Here is a 26582-nt window from a genome sequence, read left to right on the forward strand (position 1 = left end):
CAACAATTGAACCGCTCTCCTTGAAGTTCTTGATGATCCGATAAATGGTTGATTTAGGTGCAATCTTACTGGCAGCAATATCCTTGCCTGTGAAGCCCTTTTTGTGCAAAGCAATGATGACGGCATGTGTTTCCTTGCAGGTAACCATGATTGACAGAGGAAGAACAATGATTCCAAGCACCACCCTCCTTTTGAAGCTTCCAGTCTGTTATTCAAACTCAATCAGCATGACAGAGTGATCTCCAGCCTTGTCCTCGTCAACACTCACACCTGTGTTAACGAAATAATTACTGACATGTCAGCTGGTCCTTTTGTAGCAGGGCTGAAATGCAGTGGAAATGTCTTATTGGGATTCAGTTAATTTGCATGTTAAAGAGGGATTTTGCAATTAATTGCAATTCATCTGATCACTCTTCATAACATTCTGGAGTATATGCAAAATACTATTATATAAACTGAGGCAGCAGACTTTGTGAAAATTAATATTTGTGTCAATTCTCAAAACTTTTGGCCACGACTGTACGAGTTACCACACACGTTCGCAGGGATGGCTATATCTGGAAATTCCTTTGGTCTCGGAGCTTTTAGTTTTCTTGCACCTTATTTGTGGAACAATCTTCAAAATGTTCTTACATTTCATATTTTGGTGCCTCTAGGACAATTCAGAAAGCGGACCTTTTTACTGACAAATGTTTTTTTTTTTTTTATGACCCTGTTTTTCTTTGCATTTTGCAAATGCTTCGATTTTGTATTTATATTTCGATGTGTGCATTTTCTGATATTTATGTAATTCAGGGCTCATCTGTAAAAGAGACCTTGGTCTCAGTAAGACTCCCTGTTAAAAATAAAGGCAAAATAAAATAAAGTATATTTTTTATTGTTACAGAAGTGTACAGAACACAAGTACAGTATACATCACAAAAGCAGTAGTATTTACAGGTGAAACAGTCCCTACAGAAGCTTTACAAATATTCAGTTACATGCATAGTCCAACATTAAATTTAAAACATGAAAATACAATCTTACAAGCACGAGCAAAGCTCCACTTGCACTATGTACAGTACAAATGCAACGGAGTTAAAATAGTTTCTCATATTCATAAATATTTCTATTACACTTTATAGTACATAAAATGTGCATGCTTGGCAGTTTTAACAGACAAAATAAATGTTCTTATTCTCTTTCTATAAAAACTAGTCAGTTCAAAGCATATTCATTTCATGTAAATATAATTCTCATTTAAGCAAAATAGCTATAGCATAGAAAGGTAACATTTGTAAATAATATTTTAAGTAATAGCTAGCCCAATGCGGTATCTAGGTCCTCGAGACAGTAGATCTGCAGCATATCAGAGTAGTTGAGCGTGTATCTACACTGCCTTGCGGAAAGTATTCAGACACCTTGACTTTTTCCACATTTGTGTTACGTTACAGCATTATACTAAATGAATGAAAAAAAAAATCCTCAGCAATCTACAGACAATACCTCATAATGACAAAGTGAAAACAGGTTTTTAGAAATGTTTGCAAATGTATTAAAAATAAAATGTATTAAAAACCTTACAGAGGTATTCAGACCCTTTGCTATTAGGCTCAAAATTGAGCTCAGGTGCATCCTGTTTTCATTGATTATGAGCTGCAAAATCTGGACCCCTACATATCAGCCGGGCTAGACAATCTGGACCATCTCTTTCTAAAATTATCTGCCGAAATTGTTGCAACCCCTATTACTAGCCTGTTCAACCTCTCTTTCGTATCGTCTGAGATTCCCAAAGATTGGAAAGCTGCCGTGGTCATCCCCCTCTTCAAAGGGGGAGACACTCTAGACCCAAACTGCTACAGACCTAATATATATATCCTATCCTGCATCTCTAAGGTCTTTGAAAGCTAAGTTAACAAACAGTTTACTGACCATTTTGAATCACATCGTACCTTCTCCGCTATGCAATCTGGTTTCCGAGCTGGTCATGGGTGCACCTCAGCCACGCTCAAGGTCCTTAACGATATCATAACCGCCATCGATAAGAGACATTACTGTGCAGCTAAATTCATCGACCTGGCCAAGGCTTTCGACTCTGTCAATCACCACATTCTTGGTTTCTCAAATGACTGCCTCGCCTGGTTCACCAACTACTTTTCTGATAAAGCTCAGTGTGTCAAATCGGAGGGCCTGTTGTCCGGACCTCTGGCAGTCTCTATGGGGGTGCCACAGGGTTCAATTCTCGGGCCGACTCTCTTCTCTGTAGACATCAATGATGTCGCTCTTGCTGCTGGTGATTCTCTGATCCATCTCTACGCAGACGACACCATTCTGTATACTTCTGGCCCTTCATTGGACACTGTGTTAACTAACCTCCAGATGAGCTTCAATACCATACAACTCTCCTTCCGTGGCCTCCAACTGCTCTTAAAACGCAAATAAAACTAAATGCATGCTATTCAACCGATCATTGCCCGCACCTGCCCGCCCGTCCAGCATCACTACTCTGGACGGCTCTGGATAACTACAAATACCTAGGTGTCTAGCTAGACTGTAAACTCTCCTTCCAGTCTTACATTAAGTATCTCCAATCAAAAATTAAATCTAGAATCGGCTTCCTATTTCGCACCAAAGCTTTCTTCACTCATGCTGCCAAACATACCCTCGTAAAACTGACCATCCTACCGATTCTTGACTAGGGCGATGTCATCTTTAAAATAGCCTCCAACACTCTACTCAGCAAACTGGATGTAGTCTATCACAGTGCCATCCGTTTTGTCACCAAAGCCCCATATACTAGCCATCACTGCGACCAACGCTCTCGTTGGCTGGCCCTCGCTTCATACTCTTTGCCAAACACACTGGCTACAGGTTATCTACAAGTCTCTGCTAGGTAAAGCCCCGCCCTATCTCAGCTCGCGGGTCACCATAGCAGCACCCACTCGTAGCACGCGCTCCAGCAGGTATATCTCACTGGTCACCCCCAAAGCCAATTCCTCCTTTGGTCGCCTTTCCTTCCAGTTCTCTGCTGCCACTGACTGGAACGAACTGCAAAAATCACTGAAGCTGGAGATTCCCATCTCCCTCACTAGCTTTAAGAACCAGCTGTCAGAGCAGCTCACAGATCACTGCACCTGTTCATAGCCCATCTGTATACAGCCCATCCATCTACCTCATCCCCATACTGTATTTATTTATTTTGCTCCTTTTGCACCACAGTATCTCTACTTGCACATCCATCTTTTGCACATCTACCATTCCAGTGTTTAATTGCCATATTGTAATTACTTCGTCACCATGGCCTATTTATTGCCTTAACTCTCTTATTTTACCTAATTTGCACTCACTGTATATATTTTTTTTTTTTTTTTTTTTACCTTTATTTTACTAGGCAAGTCAGTTAAGAACAAATTCTTATTTTCAATGACGGCCTAGGAACAGTGGGTTAACTGCCTGTTCAGGGGCAGAACGACAGATTTTGTACCTTGTCAGCTCTGGGATTTGAACTTGCAACCTTTCGGTTACAAGTCCAATGCTCTAACCACTAGGCTACCCTGCCGCCCCATATATACACTTTTTTCTTTTTTTTCTACTGTATTATTGACTGTATGTTTTGTTCATTCCATGTGTAACTCTGTGTTGTTGTATGTGTTGAACTGCTATGATTTATCTTGGCCAGGTCGCAGTTGCAAATGAGAACTTGTTCTCAACTAGCTTACCTGGTTAAATAAAGGTGAAATAAAATAATAAATCATCCTTGAGATGTTTCTACAACTTGATTGGAGTCCACCTGTGGTAAATTCAATTGATTGAACATGATTTGGAAATTCACACACCTGTCTATATAAGGTCCCACAGTGGACAGTGCATGTCAGAGCAAAAACCAAGCCATGAGGTCAAAGGAATTGTCCATAGAGCTCTGAGACAGGATTGTTTTGAGGCACAGGTCTGGGGAAGGTTACCAAAAAATGTATTCTGCATTGAAGGTCCCCAAGAACACAGTGGCCTCCATCATTCTTAAATGGAAGAAGTTGGGAACCACCAAGACTCCTCTTAGAGCTGGCCACCCGGCCAAACTGAATAATCGGGGGAGAAGGGCCTTGGTCAGGGAGGTGACCAAGAACCTGATGGTCACTCTGACAGAGCTCGAGAGTTCCTCTGCGGAGATGGGAGAACCTTCCAGAAGGACAACCATATCTGCAGCACTCCACCAATCAGGCCTTTATGGTAGAGTGGCCAGATGGAAGCTACTCCTCAGTAAAAGGCACAGGACAGCCAGCTTGGCGTTTGCACCTAAAGACGTCTGATGAAACCAAGACTGAAATCTTTGTCCTGAATGCCAAGCAACACGTCTGGAGGAAACCTGGCACCTTCCCTAAGATGAAGCATGGTGGTGGCAGCATCATGCGGTGGGGATGTTTTTCATCCGCAGGAACTGGGAGATTAGTCAGGATCGAGGGAAAGATGAACGGAGCAAAGACAGAGAGACCCTTGATGAAAACCTGCTCCAGAGCACTTAGGACCTCAGACTGGGGAGTAGGTTCACCTTCCAACAGGACAACGACCCTAAGCACACAGCCAAGACAAAGCAAGAGTGGCTTCGGGACACGTCTCTAAATGTCCTATAGTGGCCCAGCCAGAGCCTGGACTTAAACCCGATCAAACATCTCTGGAGAGACCTGAAAATAGCTGTGCAGCAACACTCCCCATCCATCCTGACAGAGCTTGAGAGGATCTACAGAGAAGAATGGGAGAAACTCCCAAAATACAGGTGTGTCAAGCTTGTAGCATCATACCCAAGAAGACCCAAGGTTTTAATTGCTGCCAAAGGTGCTTCAACAAAGTACTGAGTGAAGGGCCTGAATACTTATGTAAATGTGAAATTTCAGGGTTTAAAAAAAAAGTAATTAGCAAACATTTCTAAAAGCATGTTTTTGCTTTGACATTATGGGGTATTGTGTGTAGATTGATGAGGGGGAAAAATCAATGCCATACATTTTAGAAGGCTGTAACAACAAAATGTGGAAAAAGGGGTCTGAATACAATCCGATAGATATATGTATATACCGTATGTCTGTGCTTTGCAGTGTTAATGGATTGTAGTCTGGTTACAGTCACTTTTACATAAACACACAGGCTCTCTATTTTAAAATATTCAGCATAATTTTGCCTGCAATCCATAATATTCAAGTAGCGAAAAGCACTAAAATAAAATAAAAAAACACATTTTTTCATGATACAGTAGTCTTCACAGAAGTCTTTCACTTCTGTGAAGCATTGCACATTTCCCTTAACGTAAAATAACAGATACTCAGCAGAAGAAAAAGTTAATTGTAACTTTGGTATGTCTTCTGTTAGACGTGAAAGCCATTGAACTCAGTAGCAAGTGGCCGCTGTGTGATGTTATCCAGAAATATTAGTGCAATAAAAGCTCATGTTTGTTTCTAAGAGCAAAGTTGTGCTTCGTCACTTTCACTCCCACAGTATTGCTGCACATCTGGCGAGCTGAATAGTGGTACATCCTTAGGGCCCCATGCTCTGAGAAGGGACACAAGGAGAGAGCTTGCTGTGACCACGGTAACCATAGCAGCATACCCAGGGTAGGATTAGGTTGGAGGGCTGGAGCAGCGCACAGGACAGGGGCTGAGGATGGAGGCTGTAGCTGAGATCACGATGGGGCTGAGGCAGGTCAGTGACCTGCGGCTAGGGCTAGGCCGAATTTCGGAGCTGAGGCAGTGCAGTGAGCTGGGGCAAAGGCTGGGGCTAATGTATAGGGCTGGTGTTGGGGCTAGAGCAGGGCAGTGAACTGGTGCTAAGGCTGGGGGCTCAGTTTGGGCTGGGACTGGGGCCTGGAGTCAGGCACAGCATTCCTCCTGAGTGTCAGAGACTGGAGCCAGACACACCGGAGTCTGGGAGAAAGGTTGTAATGGCTCGGTAGCCCTGGGCCCGGCGTATCATGTCCCTGATCTCCCCGTTGAGCTCCATCAGCTTGATGCAGATCTCCGAGAGGTCCTGCTTGGAGCCCACCAGTGCAAAGGTGCCCATCTGGCCCAGCGTCTGGTATCTGAAGTAGATGTTCAGCAACGTCTGTGTCTCGTCCTCAGAGCTGCTGCCAAAAATGTCACTGGGCCACAACCTCCTTCAGACAAAATAAGCAGTTACCATCATGAACATGAATTATATGTATCTCAACTATGTAACACTTTCTAATACTTTTCTTAAAAGCTTAATAAATTCCTTCTAAACTAAACTAACAAGTAAGTATTATTTATAAGCATGATAAGAATTACCATTCCTAATTATGTAACCACTCTTTCAGATTGTAATGGGAACCCAGCTAAATTCTGGAAAACTGTACAATTCCTGAAGGGTTCTACTTCCTCTCTGCCACAACAAATTAAGACACTGGCCTCATTAAGGAAAACAATACTATCATTGATTCATTTAATCGCCATTTTATTTCAGCGGGTCACCATTTTATCTCTTTAAAATAACTTCGAAGCATATTCACTATGATATTGTGATGGATGCTGATAAGGAAAACTTGCTGAAATCAGATAAATGATAGTCAAAGCTTTTTTAGGCCATTTACAAATGTTTGCTTTACTAGCAATCGACAACAAGAAATCCACAGGGGCCGACCAATTGGATCCTGGTCTGCTTAAATGTGCAGCGCCCATCATTGTTGGTGAAATAGCACACATTTTTTATTTAACAGTGCTATCAGCAAATATTTCGAAAGTATGGAAATCAGCTCTTGTGCTTCCAATCCATAAGGGCAAGGATAGTAGTGATCTTAATACTTATAGCCCCATTTCCAGGCTTCCTTGTCTAGCTAAGATTCTTGAATCCTTAGAAAATGTACAACTTTTGCAAATGTATTTTTAATGTTAACCAATTATGGTTTAGGCCTTGGCATAGCACTATTACAGCAACCACTTTAGTTATTAATGATCTTGTCAATGCTTTAGTCACTAAAATTAAATGTGCTTCTTTGTTTGTGGACCTGTAAAATAAGTTGTCCTCGATAGGTCTGATCTCTCACGTCTGTTCATGGTTTCATGATTACCTTAGTGTGATTACCTTAGTGACAGAACTCAGGCCATCGTGATTGATGGGGTTGAGTCTGAATTTCTTGAAACGCATAAGGGTGTACCCGTAGGTGTTGATTTTGAGACCTGTTCACTATTTATATAAAACACCATTGGTCAATCTGTTAAAAATGTTTAACATAATCTATATGCGGATGATACTATTATGTATGCTATTGCCCAGACTGTTTATCTGGCTGTGTCAAAACTACAGTCAGATTTGATTTCTATGCGGGAATCCCTTGCTGATTTTTAAACCCTGTGTTAAATACAGGCAAAACGGAATACATTTTTTAAAACTCTAGTAAGAAGGTTTCAGATGAATTACATGTTCTATCATTAGATGGTCTCCAATAGAACGTGTTCCCGCATATAAATATTTATGCGTTTAGATTGACGTGGATTTGACGTTTAAAACATAAATGAGCTGGTTAAAAGGATCAGACCCTTTTTTTCAGTTTTTGCCTAAAATGACATATCCAAATCTAACTGCCTGTCGCTCAGGACTTGAAGCAAGGATATGCATATTCTTGATACCATTTGAAAGGAAACACTTTGAAGTTTGTGGAAATGTGAAATGAATGTAGGAGAATATAACACATTAGATCTGGTAAAAGATAAAGAAAAAACATGCATTTTTTTGTGTTGTACCATCTTTGAAATGCAAGAGAAAAGGCCATAATGTATTATTCCAGCGCAGGCACAATTTAGATTTTGGCCAAAAGATGGCAGCAGTTTATGTGCAAAGTTTTTGACTGATCCAATAAAACCTTGCATTTCTGTTCAACATTTTGTATCAAGACTGCCCAAATCTACCTAATTGGTTTATTATATTATTATTTATAACTTTTCAAGTTCATAACTGAAACTCAAACAATATGGTATTCTTTCACTGTAATATCTACTGTAAATTGGACAGTGCAGTTAGATTAACAAGAATGTAAGCTTTCTGCCAATATCAGAAATGTCTATGTCCTGGGAAATGTTCTTGTTATTTACAACCTCATGCTAATCGCATTAGCCTACGTTAGCTCAACCGTCCTGTGGGGGACCCACCGATCCTGTAGAGGTTTTAAGAAGCTAAGATTTAAATTTGGCTTTTTCTACAGAAACAGAGTGTGCCTTTTCTAAGCAGTACGAAGCAGCTTAATTCAGTCAACCTCCTTTACCTGTTGTTGGTTATGGTGATATTATTTATCAAAGTGCAGCTGCTACTACTCTACTACTCTCCTTTGGATGCCATCTACCAAAGTGCCGTTCGTCTTGTTTCAGGTGACAGTTCTGATACTCATCACTGTATCAAAAGGTTGGACTTCGCTAAGGACCTGTAGATTACTCCTTTTTTTGTTTACAAGGCTCTACTTCATAAACTTCTGTCTTATCTAACTTTGTTGTTGAAGTATAGACACCTGCCTAAACCGTTCACAGGATCGGTTAACTCGTAAGGTTTCTAGGGTCTTCACCAAACTAGGTAAATCTGCTTTTAGTTTTAATACACCGTATTGCTGGGTAAAAAAATAGAAACCATTTCATCATGATGTTCTTGTGCTGTTCAGGCAATTAAAGGATAGATTGGGGACTTAATTGTGGAGGAATGCAACTGTTTTTCTGGGTGATTTGTGATGTTTTATATGTGCTTACCATGACTGAGGTTTTCTATTTTAATGTGCACACATATATACAGTACCAGTCTAAAGTTTGGACACACCTACTCATTCAAGGGTTTTTCTTTATTTGTAATATTTTCTACATTGTAGAATACTAGTGAAGACATCAACACTATGAAATAACACATATGGAATCATGTAGTAACCAAAAGTGTTAAACAAATCAAAATATATTTTAGTAGCCACCCTATGCCTTGATGACAGCTTTACACACTCTTGGCATTCTCTCAACCAGCTTCATGTGGTACGCATTTCAATTAACAGGTGTGCCTTGTTGATAGTTAATTTGCGGAATTTTTTCCTTCTTAATTTGAGCCAATGTGTTGTGACAAGGTAGGGTTGGTATACAGAAGATGGTCTTTTATCAAATAGGGCTAAGTCCATACATGGGCAAGAACAGCTCAAATATGCAAAGAGAAACAACAGTCCCTCATTACTTTAAGACATGAAGGTCAGTCAATTCCGAACATTTCAAGAACTTTGAAAGTTTCCTCAAGTGCAGTCGCAAAAATCATCAAGCTCTATGATGAAACTGGCTCTCATGAGGACCGCCACAGGAAAGGAAGACCCAGAGGTAACTGCTGCAGAGGATAAGTTCATTAGAGTTCCCAGCCTAAGAAATGACAGCCCATATAAATGCGTCAGAGTTCAAGTAACAGACACATCTCAACATCAACTGTTCAGAGGAGACTGCGTGAATCGGGCCGTCATGGTCAAATTTCTGCAAAGAAACCACTATTACAGGACACCAATAATAAGAAGAGACTTGCTTGGGCCAAGAAACATGAGCAATGGACATTAGACTAGTGGAAATCTGTCCTTTGCTCTCTTATGTCATTGTGAGATGTAGCGTAGGTGAACGGATGATTTCTGCATGTGTGGTTCCCACTGTGAAGCAAGGAGGAGGAAGTGTGATGGTGCTTTGCTGGTGATACTGTCTGATTTAATTAGAATTTGAGGCACACTTAACCAGCATGGCTACCACAGCATTCTGTAGCCATCCCATCTGGTTTGTGCTTAGTGGGACTATCATTTGTTTTTCAACAGGACAATGACCCAAAACACTGTGTAAGGGCAATTGTGTAAGGGCAATTTGACCAAGAAGGAGAGTGATGAGTGCTGCATCAGATGACTTGGCCTCCACAATCACCCGAACTCAACCCAATTGAGATGGACCACAGAGTGAAGGAAATGCAGCTAACAACTGCTCAGCATATGTGGCAACTCCTTCGAGACTGTTGGAAAAGCATTCCAGGTGAAGCTGGTTGAGAGAATGCCAAGAGTGTGCAAAGCCATCAAGGCAAAGGGTGGCTACTTTGAAGAATCTAAAATATATTTTGATTTGTTTAATACTTTTTTTGGTTACTACATTATTCCATGTATGTTATTTCATAGTTTTGATGTATTCACTGTTATTCTACAATGCAGAAAATAGTAAAAATGAAGAAAAACCCTGGAATGAGTAGGTGTGTCCAAACCTCTGACTGGTACTGTGTGTGTGTGTGTGTGTGTGTGTGTGTGTGTGTGTGCGCGCGCGCGTATATACACACATACACACACAGTTGAAGTTAGAAGTTTACATACACCTCAGCCAAATACATTTAAACTCAGTTTTTCACAATTACTAACATTTAATCCAAGTACAAATTCCCTGTGTTAGGTCAGTTAGGATCAACACTTAATTTTAAGAATGTGAAATGTCAGAATAATAGTAGAGAGAATTATTTATATCAGCTTTTATTTCTTTCATCAGTGGGTCAGAAGTTTACATACACTCAATTAGTATTTGGTAGCATTGCCTTTAAATTGTTTAACTTGGGACAAATGTTTCGGGTAGCCTTCCACAAGCTTCCCACAATAAGTTGGGTGAATTTTGTCCCATTCCTCCTGACAGAGCTAGTGTAACTGAGTCATAGGCCTCCTTGCTCGCACACGCTTTTTCAGTTCTGCCCAAACATTTTCTATAGGATTCAGGTCAGGGCTTTGTGATGGCCACTCCAATACCTTGACTTTGTTGTCCTTAAGCCATTTTCCACAACTTTGGAAGTATGCTTGGGGTCATTGTTCATTTGGAAGACCCATTTGCGACCAAGCTTTAACTTCCTGACTGATGTCTTGAGATGTTGCTTCAATGTTCCCACATAATTTTCCTCCCTCATATAAAGCCATATATTTTGTGAAGTGCACCAGTCCCTCCTGCAGCAAAGCACCCCCACAACATGATGCTGCCACCCCCATGCTTCACAGTTGGGATGGTGTTCTTCAGTCTGCAAGCCTCCCCCTTTTTCCTCTAAACATAACCATGGTTATTATGGCCAAACAGTTCTATTTTTGCTTCATCAGACCAGAGGACATTTCTCCAAAAAGTACGGTCTTTGTCCCCATGTGCAGTTGCAAACCGTAGTCCGGCGATTTTATGGTGGTTTTGGAGCAGTGGCTTCTTCCCTGCTGAGCGGCCTTTCAGGTTATGTCGATATAAGACTCGTTTTACTGTGGATATAGATACTTTTGTACCCGTTTCCTCAAGCATCTTCACAAGGTCCTTTGTTGTTGTTCTGGAATTGATATGCATTTTTTGCACCAAAGTACGTTAATCTCTAGGAGACAGTACGCCTCTCCCATGGCGTTTATACTTGTGTACTATTGTTTGTGCAGATGAACGTGGTACCTTCAGACGTTTGGAAATTGCTCCCAAGGATGAGCCAGAGGCTCTTTTTCTGAGGTCTTGGCTGATTTCTTTTGATTTTCCCATGACGTCAAACAAAGAGGCACTGAGTTTGAAGGTAGTCCTTGAAATACATCCACAGGTACACCTCCAATTGACTCAAATGATGTCAATTAGCCTATCAGACGTTTCTAAAGCCATGACATCATTTCCTGGAATTTTCCAAGCTGTTTAAAGGCACAGTCAACTTAGTATATGTAAACTTCTGACCCACTGGAATTGTGATACAGTGAATTATAAGTGAAATAATCTGTCTGTAAACAATTGTTGGAAAAATTACTTGTATCATGCACAAAGTAGATGTCCTAACCGACTTGCCAAAACTATAGTTTGTGGTTGAAAAACTAGTTTTAATGACTCTAACCTAAGTGTATGTAAACTTCCAACTTCAACATACATATAAAAAATGTATTTTCAAACTGTATTATACAGTGTGCATTTGGAAAATAGACCTATGTCTCAACATGTCATCCCTGTGAAAATAAGGGTAAAATAAAATAAAAAGTATTTAGAACATTTGTAATAATTTAAGTATTTCCAATCAACATTTAAGCATTATTATTGCTTTTTTCATTTACAAATCATTTACAATATTTAGATTTATTTAGTACCAACAAGGTTCCCGCCCGAATAATCAGTTCAATGATCCAAAACATCGGGAACACAACACACAAATAAAATGCAATACACAATTTTCTCTTTTTACCTGCACTCGCGGATGTAGCGGATGGCTGTGGTGAACTCGTGGTTCTTCAGAGCTTCCAGGATGGCTTGTACAGCTGCCTCAGAGGAGAGGAAGGTGGGCTCAGAGGAGGAGGATGTCTCCTGGGCAGCCTGGAGGTCACTGGAGGTCAAGGAGGCTGCTGCAGCCCGCAGACTGCCCTTCAGTTCATTCAGCTCTTTGGACATATTCATCAGCTGAGGGAGAGGAAGTGAGGTGGAGGTGAGTCGGACTCACGCTCTCGGGAGGACGTAGCCCCGCCCGTGACTTAAAATCACTGTCACCCTCGGCTCAAGAGGTAACTTCCTCTTGGCCTAATGGTTAAGACATGGTTTCCAAAGCGGGAGATCGAGGTTCAGATTCCACCATTCAGTCTTAAATGTGTCTCACTTGGTTAAGCATGGTGCTTGAAACATTAGGGTCAGGGGTTCAATTCCCGATGGGAACATGTATGCACACACTAAGTTGCTTTAAAAATGTCTGCTGACTGGCATATAAATATTGTAATAATAAATGTAGTATTAATACATGCTCTTTACACATCAATAAACCCATGAGGTAGGGATAGAGAATCAATCCTTAAAAGGAAAAATCCACCCAAAACCACTCATTCATTTAATTTATAGTGTTAAAAATGAATATGTGAGAACAATAATTTTCGTGAACATTATAATGAAGTTGGTAGCAACATGGAATATCGTTGTGGAAATCTGTTGCAGCTCAAGTCGACTACAAAATCCACAATGCAATGCTCTCTCTATGGGCTGGCTGGCGAGCAAACGTAGCTTCACACAGTGGTCGAAAAAAAAAGTACTCCTTGAGTAAAAGTAAAGATACCTTAATAGAAAATTACTAGTAAAAGTCACCCAGTAAAATACTACTTGAGTAAAAGTCGACAAGTATTTGGTTTTAAATATACTTATGGAAAGTAAATGCAATTGCTAAAATATACTTAAGTATCAAAAGTAAAATAATGAATAATTTAAAATTCCAAATTCATTCCAAATTCAAGGTCACCCCCTCTCCTAGGGAGGGTGACATGTTTGATGCCAATATAACGCAGAGACGAAATCGAGTGGTTTGCCGCAGGCACGCTCATCGACGAGATGCCGCACCCGACGGGGTAAGAAGAAACGACAATCAAAGGCAGAGGGGACCGTTCACACGGTGTGTGTCTTTAATTTATCAAGCAAGATATTGAGCCCTGCCCATGTCTCCTTGCTTAATAAAGGGTTCTCTTTTGTGCCTACAACACAGTGCAACGTTTTTGATGTTAAGGTAGACATGTTTAAGTTTTTTTAGAAACATCTGTTTAAGGGAATACTTTAGCTCCCCTAATCCTGACATTTCTATTGAACCAGTAGACTACTTTTAGAAGCAAGAGTTATTTTATACCTCCAGCTAATCGCAATCACTCTATCGAGACATATTGCAGACTTGTTGAAAAAGATGTTGGACATCTCCTTAAGAACAAACAGGAGTCCAAATCTTTTCATAATTTACCTAAGGATGAAAAACAAGCTTTGCTTGATTTACAATCCGATACGTCAGTCCTTACCCGCCCTGCTGATAAGGATGGGTTGGTTGTACAATCCAATACGCCAGTCCTTAACCGCCCTGCTGATAAGGGTGGGTTGGTTGTACTAATGGATAGGACAGTTTATGTAAATGAGAGTCATAGACAACTACTTGACAACACCTTTTACAAGATACTCAGAGGTAACCCCATTTCCATTTCAGAATACCATCTTCACTGTCCTAGATGGGTATTTAAGTTCTGGTCAGATAACCAAAAAAGAACATGACTTTTTCTTCTGCAACGTGACCCTAATGAACTACCTTCCAGTGCATGCATTATAACATTGGCTGAAATAGTACTCACACACAACTACTTCATGTTTCTAAATTATTTCTTTATTCAGATGAAGGGTACTGCTATGGGATCCCCCATGGCTCCTAACTATGCTAATTTGTATGTGGGTTACATGGAGAAACAGTCTATTTTCAATCCTCTCAAATGTTTTCTTGCCTAACATCATTATTTGGAAACGGTATATTGATTATATTTTTGTTCTATGGAGGGGTGATGAAAAACAGCTCCAGGCGTTTTATGCTTTTCTTAACTCCTGTTCTGAACATTTGAGATTTACTATGCAATCTGAAACACATCAAATCAGTTTTTTTTAATCTGCTGATCTTGTGTGAAGATAATGTTCTATACACTGATCTTTACAGGAAACCTACTGATCGTAACAGTTTGTTGAGGGCTGATAGTTGTCACCCACTTGAAAAATAGTTTGCCCTACAGCCAATTCTGTCAAATCAAAAGAATTTTCAAAAAACATTCAGATTTTGACAGAAATATGGCTGAGACGAAAAGTAAATTCAAGGAGAGGGGGTACAAAAATGATCAGATTAATATTGCCATTGAGAAAATTCTAAACAAAATATGACCTTTTTCATGGTCAGTCTCGCAAAAAGACGCATTCTTGCTTTCTAACTACCCGCTATTCTAAGTGCTATGAACAAATTAAGGGAATTGTTCAAACATTGGCACATTCTAAAATCCGATGATAGTCTCGTTAATGTGTTTTCTGACCTTCCCTTGGCCGTATTCTTGCGGGGCAGAAATCTCAGAGACCAATTGGTAAACTCTGATTTACCTCCCCAAGATATTCCTGAAAAACCTCTATTTGCGCCCCTACTGGATGGAAAATACAAGTGTAATGGCTGTGCTCAATGCAATGGCACTTATAAATGTAGATCCTTCAAACACCCACAAACAGGGAAACAGATCCCATTCAAAGGTGTTATTACGTGCTCCACTAAGGCAGTTTATCTTATAACTTGTCCTTGTGTTAAAAATTGTGGGTAAAACAAAGGGCGAATTAAAAGTACGTATCTCAGAGCATCGTAGCACCATTAGGTGCAAAAACTTGACTTAACCAGTTGCGGCCCACTATTGGAAGCAAACCACTCGATTTCCACTCAATGCGTTACATTGGCATCGAACATGTCACCCTCCCTAGGAGAGGGGGTGACCTTGATAATTTATTGTTAAAACGAGAGGCTGCCTGGATCTTTAATTTAAAAGACCCTTGCTCCCTTCGGTCTCAATGTAGACTTTGATGTGAAGCCATTCTTTTGATTGTGACTTTGCCATTGTAATTGTTTGTAAGCTTGTGTAGTCTAAAATGAATCTATGATCGTATGCTATCCATTCGTTTTTTTGTATGCTGTTCTTTGTATGCCTGTGTGTCTTTTGACACTATATAAACGAGTCACCATGCAGTGTTTGTGATTATACCCTGATGAAGACAGCTTGCCTGTCAAAACGTTGGTAATTAAATTTTTGCATCTGAGCTCCAAGAGTGTGCGGCTCTCCTTTATTTTCTAGTTTTCCACTCCGCTAGCCAGCACCTCGCCTAAATAGGTGTGCGTTTCTTTTTCTTCTAGATTGCCTCATCCCTCTCAACCATACCATTTTTCAATTCCTCATCAATCCATGGGGATTCTACAGTTTTTAACAGTCATTTTCTGAATGGGTGTACACTTATTAGTAACTGGAATAAGCAATTTCATAAATGTGTCAAGTGCAGCATCTGGTTGCTCCTCATTACACACCACAGACCAGCAAATAGTCTTTAGATCAGCAACCTAGGAATCAGTACAAAACTTATTGTATGACCTCTTATATATTATATTAGGCCCAGCCTTTGGAACATTGGTTTTCCTAGATACTACAATATTGTGATCACTATATCCGATGGATTTGGATGCTGCTTTAAAGCAAACTTCTGCCGCATTTGTAAAAATGTGATCAATACATGTTGATGATTTAATTCCTTTGCTGTTTGTAATGACCGTGGTAGGTTGACTGACAACCTGAACCAGGTTGCAGGCACTGGTTACAGTTTGAAGCTTTTCTTGAGTGGGCAGCTTGATGAAAGACAGTCAATATTTAAATATACTTCTGTTGATATCACATACACTATCAAGCATTTCACGCATATTATCCAGATACTGACTGTTATCACTTGGTCTATAGCAGCTTCCTACAGGAATTAGGTGAGGGAGATGAACCTGTAGCCATACGCTTCAACAGTATTTAAAATAAGATCCTCTCTAAGCTTTACAGGAATGTGGTTCTGAATATTTTCATCAACACCTTCACCAATGGCATTTCTGTATTTTCTGTAGATGTTATAACCATGTATTGCTACCACTGTTGCAAAGGTATTACTTAAGTGAGTTTCATTCAGTGATAGTCAGAATATGAATGTCATCTGTTACTAGCAAGTTATTGATTTCATGTACCTTGTTTCTTAAGCTACATATGTTAATGTACAGTGGTTCTTCCTTTAAAAGTTGAGTCATACCGCAGCACAGCTGTAAGGGTTTTCCTCCTCTTCGTCTGAAGAGGCGTGGTAAGTGTCCATGGTATTTATTTAAACACATAAACTGAACACTCCATAGAAAAACAATAAATGTAACGTGAATAACCAAAACCGAAAACAGTACCGCGTGGTGTAAAACACAGACAGAAACAATCACCCACAAACAAACAGTGAAACCCAGGCTACCTAAGTATGATTCTCAATCAGAGACAACTAACGACACCTGCCTCTGATTGAGAACCATACTAGGCCGAACACAGAAAAACAACCTAGACGAACGCCCACCCAACTCAGGTCCGGACCAACTAAAACAAACTATTAACACAATAACTAGGGTCAGAACAGCTTGCAGAATGCTGTGGAATGGTATGGCATGTTGGAGTGTATGACGTATTTTACTGTTAGCCATTGTTGCCATTAATGCTAGTTTGACCACCAGAGGGCATCTTTGAGAAGCTAAGTTATTGAAATGACATGGAGCTGTACTGTAGACCTAAGAGTCCTGTTTACTGTAGCTGTTTTTAGTTATAAGACAAAATAACAAAGGGAGCCTTGAATAATTAAACAATGAATAAACCGCAAAATGTGGGCGAAAGCGATTTAATTCACAATTTGACTATTTTTAATATTGGCTGTACTACTTTTTTCTTACAACAAACTATATGGGATTGATTATAATTTATTTGTAAATTATTATTGTACTGCTGTTTATACTGTTAGAAATTTAGCGGAATTAAATTGATTACGGTGTTTGGTGTTTCTATTCAAAGAAAAACTAAAATGTATTTTACAGTAGCCTATGTAGGCATCAGGGTCTCCGTTAGGAAAATATGGCGCTGTACAACGTGACCGTTCGGAGTAGGCCTAGGCCACTAAGCGACTGAGTGAAGAGCAAAATAATCCTAACATTTCCACACCCTAATTGTAGGCTAACCAATACCCAAATGGAGATTCAGTGAAAAGAAGGGGGAAAAAATCTGATTGATTGATCAAGACGAGTCCCTATGCTTGTCTCACACATCTCACATGCGGGTAGGCTATTGCTTCAAATCCAATTATAACAATTGGACGACTTTGGGTGTTTCAGTAAGCAACAATTTGTTGAATTCGATTGCATTAGCCTACTTTATTCCAATATTTCTGTCATTCAGTGATATGTATCCATTCAGATGTGGTTAGAAAACAGTGCATGTGGTGGGCTATGCAAAGAGATGAAGTGACATGCCTCGCAAACATCCATTAATACATTTAAAGTCCCTAAACTCGGCAAGAGTGTATTTGCTGGTAGCTTATAAAGGGTGGATGGCTTCTTCTGTATTCCAATTGATTGGAAAGGCTTCTAAACCATTTACACCTGGCCCACAGCGTTGTTGCGTACATACAGGACCCTTTCACGCCATTCTCCGCCTGACTCTCTACCAATAACACCAGATTATTATTTCTATTGTTGTTATCTATTCAGTAACATTCCACAAGTAAATGCAATAAATAAAACTTACACTATTGTTTTAAATTCAATCACTCTTCTTCATCCTCATCATTCAGTTCATTCAAATTAAATTGTAACATTTTGTCACTCCCATTCAACAACTTGAATTTGCTTTTGCATGTGCTCCAGAGGGATAACTTGAAATAACATGATATAGGTTAATTAAATATTTGAAAGTGACTATTTATTAGCGTAGGTCAAAAGTTTCAGAACACCTACTCTCATTCAAGGGTTTTTCTTTATGTTTAGTATTTTCTACATTGAAGGGGGTTGATGCATTTTTCGTTAGGGCAAATTTGAACTGTGATATTGAGTTATAAATGTCAAACTTTAGCGTATTTAAGCATTGAATACATTGCAAGGTTGCCCCTTTTTTGTCCATTAGGCTACACTTTACAATAGGACTCAACTCTGACTGACCGCAGCATCTATCGGTAGTTTAAACTATGCACAAATTGGGGGATTTTTCACACCTAGCCGAGCTATTAGACTATCCTTTTGTAAATTAATGGTCTCCCTCCTATCGCAAAAGAGTCCTGCAACATGCAAAAAAACAACCAAAAAACCTTGAGTTAAAACAATTCCGCAATTACACTCGACATGTTATCTGACGATAAAAAAAGGATACTTGTGCCTTACAGACAATTACATAAATGAAGAGTGGATATTATCAACCACGGAACGGGACAGTAAAGCTCAAAACCGGCTATTGTGAAATAATTGTTGATTTCCTCAATGGCTTCAAGATGTCTACTGTTCAACTGGTAATTATGTGATTCCAAAGGATAAAGCATCACCTTCAGATGGATGTGTGGTTTTAGAGAGAAGCCAGCTCAGAGGCTGCTCCAAGATGCTGCTGGCAGAGAAGAGGTGTTCGGAGTGGACTTCTAGTCCGACTCAGGAGGCGTACACACCATCCACCGCTTTTGAGTACTCTCTAATGGTCATAAAGTAGACGAGCTCAGGGCGAGGATCTCCTTCCAGAGAGACACCAGGGACTGTAACATACTCTGATTCACAGAATCATGGCTCTCTCCGGATACACTGTCCCCGTCCATACAGCCAGCTGGGTTCTCAGTACATCGCACAGACAGGAATAAAGAACTCTCCGGGAAGAAGAAAGGCGGGGGTGTATGTTTCATGATTAACTACTCATGGCGTGATTGTGATAACATACAGGAACTCAAGTCCTTTTGTTCACCCAACCTAGAATACCTCACAATCAAATGCCGACCATATTACCTCCCAAGATAATTATCTTCAGTTATAGTCACAGCCGTATATATTCCCCTCAAGCCAATACCACGACAGCCCTCAAGGAACTACACTGAACTTTGTGCAAACTGGAAACCACATATCCTGAGGCTGTATTTATTGTAGTTGGGAATTTTAACAAAGCAAATTTGAGGAAAACGCTACCGAAGTTCTATCAGCACATTGCCTGTAGTACTCGTGCTGCTAAAAACACTCGATCACTGCTACTCCAACTTCGGGGATGCCTACAGAGCCCTCCCCCGCCCTCCCTTCAGCAAATCAGATCATGACTTAATTTTTCTCATCCCTTCCTATAGGCAGAAACTCAAACAGGAAGTACCCGTGCTAAGGTCTATTCAACACTGGTCTGACCAATTGGAATACATGCTTCAAGATTGCTTTGATCAAGTGGACTGGGATATGTTCCGTATAGCCTCTGAGAATAACATTGATTTATACACTGACACGCTGAGTTCATCAGAAAGGGTTTAGGGGATGTTGTACCCACTGTGACTATAAAAACCTACCCAAACCAGGAACCATGGATAGATGGCAGCATTCATGCAAAATTGAAAGCGCGAACCACCGCATTCAACCATGGCGAGGTGACTGGGAATATGGCCGAATACAAACAGTTTAGTTATTCCCTCCTTAACGCAATCAAACAGGCAAAACGTCAGTACAGAGACAAAGTGAAGTCGTAATGCAACGGCTCAGACATAAGATGTATGTGGGGGGGGGGGGGTTGTCTACAGACAATCAGAGAAAACCAGCCACGTTGCGGACACTGACGTATTGCTCCCGGACAAGCTAAACAACTTTGCCCGCTTTGAGGGCAACAGTGCCACCGACGCGGCCCAAGGACTGTGGGCTCACTTTCTCTGTGCCAACGTAAGTAAGACATTTAAGCATGTTAACCCTTGCAAGGCTGCTGGCCCAGATGGTATACCTAGCCAGGTCCTCAGAGCATGCGCAGACCAGCTGGCTGGAGTGTTTACGGACATATTCAATCGTTCCCTATCCCACATGCTTCAAGATGGCCACCATTGTTCCTGTATTCAAGAAAGCAAAGGTAACTGAACTAAATGACTATCTTCTGTCATCAAGTGCTTTGAGAGACTAGTCAAGGATCATATCACCTCTACCTTACCTGACACCCTAGACCCACTTCAATTTGCTTAACACCCCAATAGATCCACAGACGATGGAATTGCCATCGCACTGCACACTGCCCTATCCCATCTGGAAAAGAGGAATATCTATGTAAGAATGCTGTTCATTGACTATAGCTCAGCATTCAACACCATAGTACCCTCCAAGCTCATCATTGAGCTCGAGGCCCTGGGTTTGAACCCCGCCCCGTGCAACTGGGTCCTGGACTTCCTGACGGGCCGCCCCGAGTTGGTGAAGGTAGGAAACACCTCCACTTTGCTGATCCTCAACACTTGCGCCCCACAAGGATGCGTGCTCAGCCCCCCCCCCCGTACTCCCTGTTCACCCATGACTGCGTGGCCACGCACGCCTCCAACTCAATCGCCAAGTTTGCAGATGACACAACAGTAGGCCTGATTACCAACAATGATGAGACATCCTACAGGGAGGTGTGGGCCCTGGGAGTGTACGGCCAAGAATATAACCTCTCACCCAACGTCAACAAAACAAAAGGAGCTGATCATGGACTTCAGGAAACAGCAGAGGGAGCGGCCCCCTATCCACATCAACGGGACTGCAGTGGAGAAGGTGGAAAGCTTCAAGTTCCTCGGCATACACATCACTGACAAACTGAAATGGTCCACCTACACAGACAGTCTGGTGAAGAAGGCGCAACAGCGCAACAGCGCCTGGCACCTAAAACCATCAAACTTTTACAGATGCACAATTGAGAGCATCCTGTCGGGCTGTATCACCACCTGATACTGCAACTGCATTGCCTGCAACTGCAGGGCTCTCCAGAGGGTGGTGCGGTCTGCCCAGCGCATCACCAAGGGCACACTGCCTTCCCTCTAGGACACCTACAGCACCCGATGTCACAGGAAGGACAAAAAGATCATCAAGGACAACAACCACCCAACAACCACCCGAGCCACGGCCTGTTCACCCTGCTACCATCCAGAAGGCGAGGTCAGTACAGGTGCATCAAAGCATACACATGTATGTGATAGTGTGGTGCAATGACAGAATGATGCAATCTGCTACAATCTGCCAACATCTACCTCGACATAAGCTCTGAAATTTTAATTGAAGATGTGTAGGTGTAGACCTTACAGCAAAATGCTTACTTAGAGGCTCTAACCAATAGTGCAAAAAAGGTATTAGGTGAACAATAGGTACGTAAAATTAGGTTATTTACATCGTCTGCCAACTTCCCTGGGTGTTTGCTGAATTATTATGACAACTCAGGGACACAATAGTAGGGATTAACTGATCTGTGCTGATCTGTGCTTGGGTTATTGATAAGTCATTGTCTCAACGCCTTATAATGCTGTGAAAGGATCCAGGAACCGAAATTATTCAGATGGATCCCTTTCGAAAGAAGACATCCTCCTGAGTTATGACATTGGCCAGTAGTGAAATCGGACATGTATGATAGACGTTTTCGCTATCTAAAAGTCATATTCCTATTAACTTCCAGTGAAGTGAGAGCGACTTTATCAAAGTGCTACGTCATACTAACCGGATCTCTGCCTGCTTTAACGCCAATAACTCTGATACACGTGAAAATATGAAATGGCCTAGGGAATCGATAGAACACTCATGATGCACAAAACCAATATAAAACGTAAAAAAAATGGGTGAACCTTTCCTTTAAGTGCTTAACACAATGTAAATGTCTCAAAGTATTTGGTTAATAAAGCAGATTACTGTCTATATCACCATAGACAATGAATGCATCCCTTATGGCACCCTATTCTCTATGTAGTTCAATACTTTTGACCAGGGTCCATGGCACTCTGGTCAAAAAAGTAGTGGAATATATAGGGAATAGGTTGCCATTTTGGGCACTCCCAACAGCCTTACCTCTGGGACAGAGCTGATAAAATGGACCTGCCCAATCAGCTTACAGTAGGACTGAAAGAGCAGCAGCAGCTGAAAGTGGAGCTTGTAGAGTCGTTGACACAGCTCCAGTTGCTGCACAAACACACAAACAAAATGGCGTGTTCAAGTTGTATTACTTTGTTGTGTTGAAATAGTCTATGCTCATTTCATTCCAATTTATTTGACACTTTGACCTAGCCTATTGGTTTCTCAATTGAGAGAAGAGAAGGTACAGCATGTTACTTTAGTAATGTGGCTTTAGTAGTGTTATTGACATCATCAAGAAGCATTAGGTTTGGCCATGGTACAATATTGTAGGCCTATTTATTTTGCAAAGACCTGTTATCACCAACTCAGCATCTTGGATGCCAGGCAATATCCTTTGGTAACACCGCCAATGTGTCATATGGGGCGGCAGGTAGCCTAGTGGTGAGAGCTTTGGGCCAGTAACCGAAAGGTTGCTTGATCGACTCCCCAAGCTGACAAGGTAAAAATATGTCGTTCTGCCCCTGAACAAGGCAGTTAACCCACTGTTCCTAGGCTGTCATTGTAAATAAGAATTTGTTCTTAACTGACTTGTAAAATAAAAAATATATTGTAATGCAGCTCACTTTATTCTTCTCGTTTTAATTGTAATCTAAATTGTTATTCACGTTGTGAAAACATTTTTGTGGGCTTAATACAAAAATCACAATGGGTCAACATGAACAAGTAGTATGAATATATAAGGGAGAACATTTTATTTTATCCTTTTAAACTACTTCAGAATTTTAACAGTGAGCAAGAGACACTGCCCAGCTTAATTTAGACAGGGCACTATCAGAAAATAGGAATAAGTCATTTTGAACTTACTGCCAGAAATTCCATTTGCTACAAAGCAAGCGTGTTACAAGACAAGAGAGAGGTGAAAGGAAGACATCGAAAATCAATAGCAGGCATGCAACCATCGGCAGTCCGGGTTAGGTGAACAGTATAAGCCTTAGTCATAAAACAATATAATTTTATTGATACATGAACAGAGAGAGAGAGAGAGAAGGAGAATCAGAGAGAGGGAGAGAATGCGAGTGCGAGTGAGGAGAGAGGACCAGCTGCAGTCTAGGGACTGAAAGCCAGGTGGTTGTGTGATTTAAAAAAAAAAGGCAAACAAGTAAGCAGTTTTGCCTTGTCACTTTCTTCAATGCAATAGGACTCTGCTGGGAGTCTCAAAGCCATTTTAAACTTGACTTAATATTTCACTCAATATTTACAAGGCTGACATTTATATATATCTTTAATTTGGATGTTTTGGGATTATAAAAAACATATTAATGTTTTCCTCAAATGTATTAGCCAAGTTCCAGATCTGTTTGTGTTAGCCAACTCCTAGTCATTGCCATGTCAAATACAGCACAAACAGATCTGGGACGAGGCTACTGATGTATCCGTGTATTAGCAGAACCTGCTTCCCTAGCCTGGTCCCAGAACTGTGTATACTCTTGCCATTGCTCATTGTCAAGCCAAACATGACAATGACTGACAAGAGTTGGCATGATAGCACTAACAGACTAGCACATAGCCTACTGCTCCCCTGCCCAGCAGAGTCAAAATGGCCACATTACACATTGGGATGAGGGAGTCAATGTGATGTGCTGCAACTCAGGGGTTGCCCAGAAACAAGCTCAAATCTGGAGGTTCTGATGATATTCAAGGAGAAAATGTAAGTATTTCACTCACAGATTTGCCACAGAGTAATCGAAAGGCAGGAAATGTGAAAGGATCAGTTGAGATTTAATCTGAAGTACCCTCTCATGTCAGTAATGTGTGAGAACAGTATACAGAGAAATAGAACACACTGCATCTGAAATCTACTCGACAGAACATAATTCTAGTATCTATCATTCTCCAACATGACAATTTCCAGAAATATCAAAGTGATACAGCTTTATGTTGGGTTATACTGTCCGTTTAGCATACATAATAGGCATTACTACTGAGCACAAATTGGTTAGTTTAGCCACAAAGTCTCAATAAGTAAGCATTATTCATGTCACTCATCTTTGCCATTGTCTACAAAACGTTTAGTATCTGATTAACCAATAACAAGAGGCCTCATTAACCAATAAAATATAAACGCAACATGCAACATGCAACAATATCAAATATTTGATCAAGTTAGTTTATACAGTATAAGGAAATCAGTCAATTGAGATACATTCATTGGACCCTAATCTATGGATTTCACATGGCTGGGAATACAGATATGCATCTGTTGGTCACAGATATCTATTTTTCTTTTAAAGGTAGGGATGTGGATCAGAAAACCAGTCAGTATCTGGTGTGATCACTATTTGCCTCATGCAGCGCAACATATCCTTTGCATAGAGTTGATCAGACTGCTGATTGTGGCCTGTGGAATGTTGTCCCACTCCTCTTCAATGGCTGTGCGAAGTTGCTGGATATTGGCAGGAACACACTGTCGTACACGTCGATCTAGAGCATCCCAAACAGGCTCAACGGGTGACGTGTCTTGCAAATATGCAGGCAATGGAAGAACTGGGACATTTTCAGCTTCCAGGAATTGTTTACAGATTCTTGTGACATGGGTCGTGCATTATCATACTGAAACATGAGGTGATGGAGGCGGATAAATGGCACGGCAATGGGCCTCAGGATCTCATCATGGTATCTCAGTGCATCCAAACTGTGGCATTTATATTTTTGTTCAGTGTACTATGACAACATTTTGTGACGTTTTTGTTAGTTTTGGTCTTTGGATGTTTGAGGCAAGCTGAAGTTGGTAGCCGACGTCTATGCCCCTTCATCGGTAATTGGTCAACAGTAAGGATTATTAAATTAAGTGTTTACATTCAACGAGAGAAGACTCGTTTTCATGCAAATTATTTCACTTGAGAAATACTGCACCAAACATCTTAAGATCTTCTTGGCAAAAACGTTAATACAGACTATTTTGAGAAGTGTCTACAGCGTCTCAAGATGGACAAATAGTACTATAGAGGTCCTACCTTTTCCTCGTATTCCCCCGGCTGGTTGGTAATCATGACACCCCCACTGCCTATGGGGAAGGTGGTCTTGCAGTTGGTTAACCACTGTGGGACAGGAAAGGGGAGTTATTGTAACATCATATTCTGAAGAGTTGATGAAACATTGGTACTTCAATCAATCAAAGGTATAAATCCCTCAACATCAACAGGTGTCACAAAAGTAACTCAGGGATGCGGTAATTCAGCTGAGACAAAGAGGAAGTGGTAAGTAAAAACTTGTTAGCAGGAAGAAACCTCGAGAGTAACCAGACATCGAGCATCCTCTTCGGGCTGTACCAAGGTGACTTTGGTAACCGGGTGTATTTAAAACATGTAGTAACAGCAACTCATGTATCAGGGCTTACAGCTATGGCTGCTTCTTTCCTGCTGTTGTAAGTGTCCAGATATTCTTGGAGTTCCAGTACACTAAATTTAATCTTCTCCAGGAGCCCATAGGAGATGACCTGGGGAATGAAAACCATTTTGTTTTATACTTGGGGTGACCAAAAGAGTGGTCTAATGACACATTGTTATTGTTTGATAAGATTGTACATGAGAACATCGTACATCAGCAAAAAATATACACAATACATACAGTACATAATATAAAACATGTTGGCATTGCATTACACTACTAATTATAAAACTGAGGTATAGAAGTGAATTAATTGCTGATCTACCAAAATACCATAAGTTACACCCATTACACAGGAATAGAATATAATTAGTAAATGTTGATCTATTACTCACGGTGTCAGCGTCTATGAACAGCGTAGGACACTCGGAGCATGATGTCAGCATCTGGGACGACCTGAGGAACTTGGAACCTATCCCTCGCAGGCCATCTCCTAGGTAACCCGCAGCATCACAGGTTAGGGAGCAGAACTTGCTCTGAATACTCTGAAAAGCAAAAAAACTAACATGTGGATCAGTTGGTAGAGCTTGGCGCTTGCAACGCCAAAATCATAAAAAAATTAAATAACTAATCCAAGATAGACCAACCATTTCCAATGGGCGCAAATTAATCATAGTGGGTAGAACAACAAAGGTGGGAAGAGCCAAGCACGAGCTAGTGAGATCTCATTAGCATGTTCTAACATTTATTTGCATATTTCTGTTAGGGAACGCCTACTCTGAAGTGCACGTGTGCAATAACTCAATTCGCCCTTGCACTCCTAAAGAACACAATTATTTAGAGACTTG

General features: G+C 40.8%; 1 protein-coding gene across 2 annotated transcripts in view; it reads right to left on the bottom strand.

Annotated features, from left to right (window-relative positions):
- Positions 1-856: 856 nt before the first annotated feature.
- The window catches only part of LOC139386324 (protein furry homolog), a 190223-nt gene continuing 164497 nt past the window's right edge, over positions 857-26582 (bottom strand). Inside the window, exons 58-64 of one of the 2 annotated variants that reach the window (XR_011629033.1) lie at positions 26130-26279; positions 25745-25843; positions 25362-25445; positions 22342-22452; positions 12169-12380; positions 3573-6118; positions 857-3356 (exon numbers count right to left, since the gene is read on the bottom strand). Coding sequence is in view for 1 of the 2 variants with exons in the window: in XM_071131847.1 (XP_070987948.1) it covers positions 5860-6118; positions 12169-12380; positions 22342-22452; positions 23212-23229; positions 25362-25445; positions 25745-25843; positions 26130-26279 (933 nt within the window). In the remaining variant the exon portion in view is untranslated. Of the gene's footprint in view, positions 3357-3553; positions 6119-12168; positions 12381-22341; positions 22453-23211; positions 23230-25361; positions 25446-25744; positions 25844-26129; positions 26280-26582 lie in introns of those variants that run through there. The other variant, XM_071131847.1, reaches the window with a different exon arrangement.

Source organism: Oncorhynchus clarkii, chromosome 27, assembly GCF_045791955.1.
Source record: "Oncorhynchus clarkii lewisi isolate Uvic-CL-2024 chromosome 27, UVic_Ocla_1.0, whole genome shotgun sequence".
Classification (NCBI taxonomy): Eukaryota; Metazoa; Chordata; class Actinopteri; order Salmoniformes; family Salmonidae; genus Oncorhynchus; species Oncorhynchus clarkii.